The sequence below is a fragment of the Silene latifolia genome, chromosome Y, assembly GCF_048544455.1.
Source record: "Silene latifolia isolate original U9 population chromosome Y, ASM4854445v1, whole genome shotgun sequence".
In the NCBI taxonomy this organism is placed as follows: Eukaryota; Viridiplantae; Streptophyta; class Magnoliopsida; order Caryophyllales; family Caryophyllaceae; genus Silene; species Silene latifolia.
In genome coordinates, this window is record NC_133538.1 from 276,093,217 (window position 1) to 276,094,883 (window position 1,667).

Here is a 1,667-nt window from a genome sequence, read left to right on the forward strand (position 1 = left end):
GTGCAACAGGCAATAGGTCGAAAGTCCAGTACAGAAGTAGCTATTTGTTTCTTAGGTATCAAGGTGATTGTAGTTATGTTCACTTATTTCAGCATTTTCTTTTTCAGGAAGAAATCTTGAACAGCAGTGCAAAATTTATCACCAATAATCCCCCAAGCAGCTTTATAAAACCCAGAAGAGTAGCCAACATAACCCGGACTTTTATTTGAATCAATGCTGAAGAGAGCTTTGCGGATTTATTCTCTATAGATAGGTTTAGTTAACCCCTGGACTTCAGAACTAGGAAGACAACGCCCACTAGCTAAGATATCAGGATCAAGATCAGTTCTGTCACGAGGAGTTCCAAGGAGTTGTGTATAATAGGAAGTAAAAGCAGCGCCTACTCCTGTATCGGTATCATGAACAACCCCCTGAGCATCAGTGATTTGACTAATATAATTGCAGTGGTGCCTCTCAGCAATTCTATCATAGAAGTACTTAGTACTGCAGTCATCCAGACGAATATGAGTGATTTTGGCTCTCTGATTCAATGCACTTAGTTCAGCCTGTTTGAGCTTCTTAAATTGAGCAAGAAGGACTTGTTCCTCATTTAATAAGTCCGTGTCCAAAGGAGACATCATAATGGCTTCCTGACAATTCTGCAGCTTGATCCTGCATTCACTAACCCGACTAATCAGATTAGCAAAGTGTAGTGAGTGCAGGTGCTTCAGATCCCCTTTCAATTTTTTGAGTTTTTCCATTAAACAATACATATGAGTGCCATAGATGTTACCAGTGGACCAAGACTTAGAAACAGTATCAAGGAAAGATGGATGAGAAATCCAACAGTTAAGAAATTGAAACCCAGTCTTGGGGGGAGCAGAGTTGAGATCAAGCTTAACCTCTACGGGTGAGTGGTCAGAGACCCCAGGAGGAAGATATTCAGCACTAGAAGTAGAATAAGTCTGGATCCAGTACAAATTAACCAGAGCCCTGTCCAATCTAGCCCAGGTCCTAGTAGTCCCCTCATGCTTGTTAGTCCAACTAAAATCAGATCCCAGACTTCTAATATCAGTGAGAGAGTTGGAGAGGATACAGTCATTAAAATCTCTGATATCTTGAAGGCTAGGTGGATTAGGACCTAGTCTTTCATCAGGAGACCTAACAACATTAAAATCACCCATAATTATCCAAGGCTTAGTAGCAGAAGAAGATATGAGATTCAAGCCATCCCATAAACTTTTCCTAGCTGTCCCAAAGTTAAAGCCATAGACCATAGTAATTAGCATATGGCTATTAGTAGAAAGGTGAACAGCTTCAAGATGAATATACTGACTGTGCTTGATCAAAATCAATGTAAACGAGCCTAGGATTCCAAAGTACCCAAATACGACCATTATGATGATGTTCATAATTGCACTCAACTTGCCAAGAATGAAAGTTATTCCTAATAATAGTAGGGGCTTTATTAGGTTTTATTCGAGTCTCTAAAAGTCCAACAATATCCACTTGCCATTGTTTTATTTGAGCCTTTATTTCATGCATCTTAAATGGCTCATTTGCACCCATTACGTTCCATGAAGTAATTTTCATTGTTTATCAGGAGGTTCAGATTCTGCCACTGTGTCAACAGTCACCATGTGAGTATTACTAACACCTTCCTCAGCTAGTGTCTAATCAGGTTCATC

The 1,667-nt window shown here is 39.8% G+C and overlaps 1 protein-coding gene across 1 annotated transcript; it reads right to left on the minus strand.

The window, feature by feature from the left end:
* Nucleotides 1-236: 236 nt before the first annotated feature.
* LOC141630733 (uncharacterized) lies at nucleotides 237-1,376 on the minus strand. Its single transcript, XM_074443498.1, has one exon. The coding sequence runs from the start codon at nucleotides 1,374-1,376 to the stop codon at nucleotides 237-239; it is 1,140 nt and encodes a 379-aa protein (XP_074299599.1).
* Between the last annotated feature and the right edge of the window lie 291 nt (nucleotides 1,377-1,667).

Bases quoted from the DNA above. Each gene is read 5' to 3' on its own strand.
- LOC141630733 (XM_074443498.1), bottom strand. From the start codon at position 1,376: ATGGTCGTATTTGGGTACTTTGGAATCCTAGGCTCGTTTACATTGATT.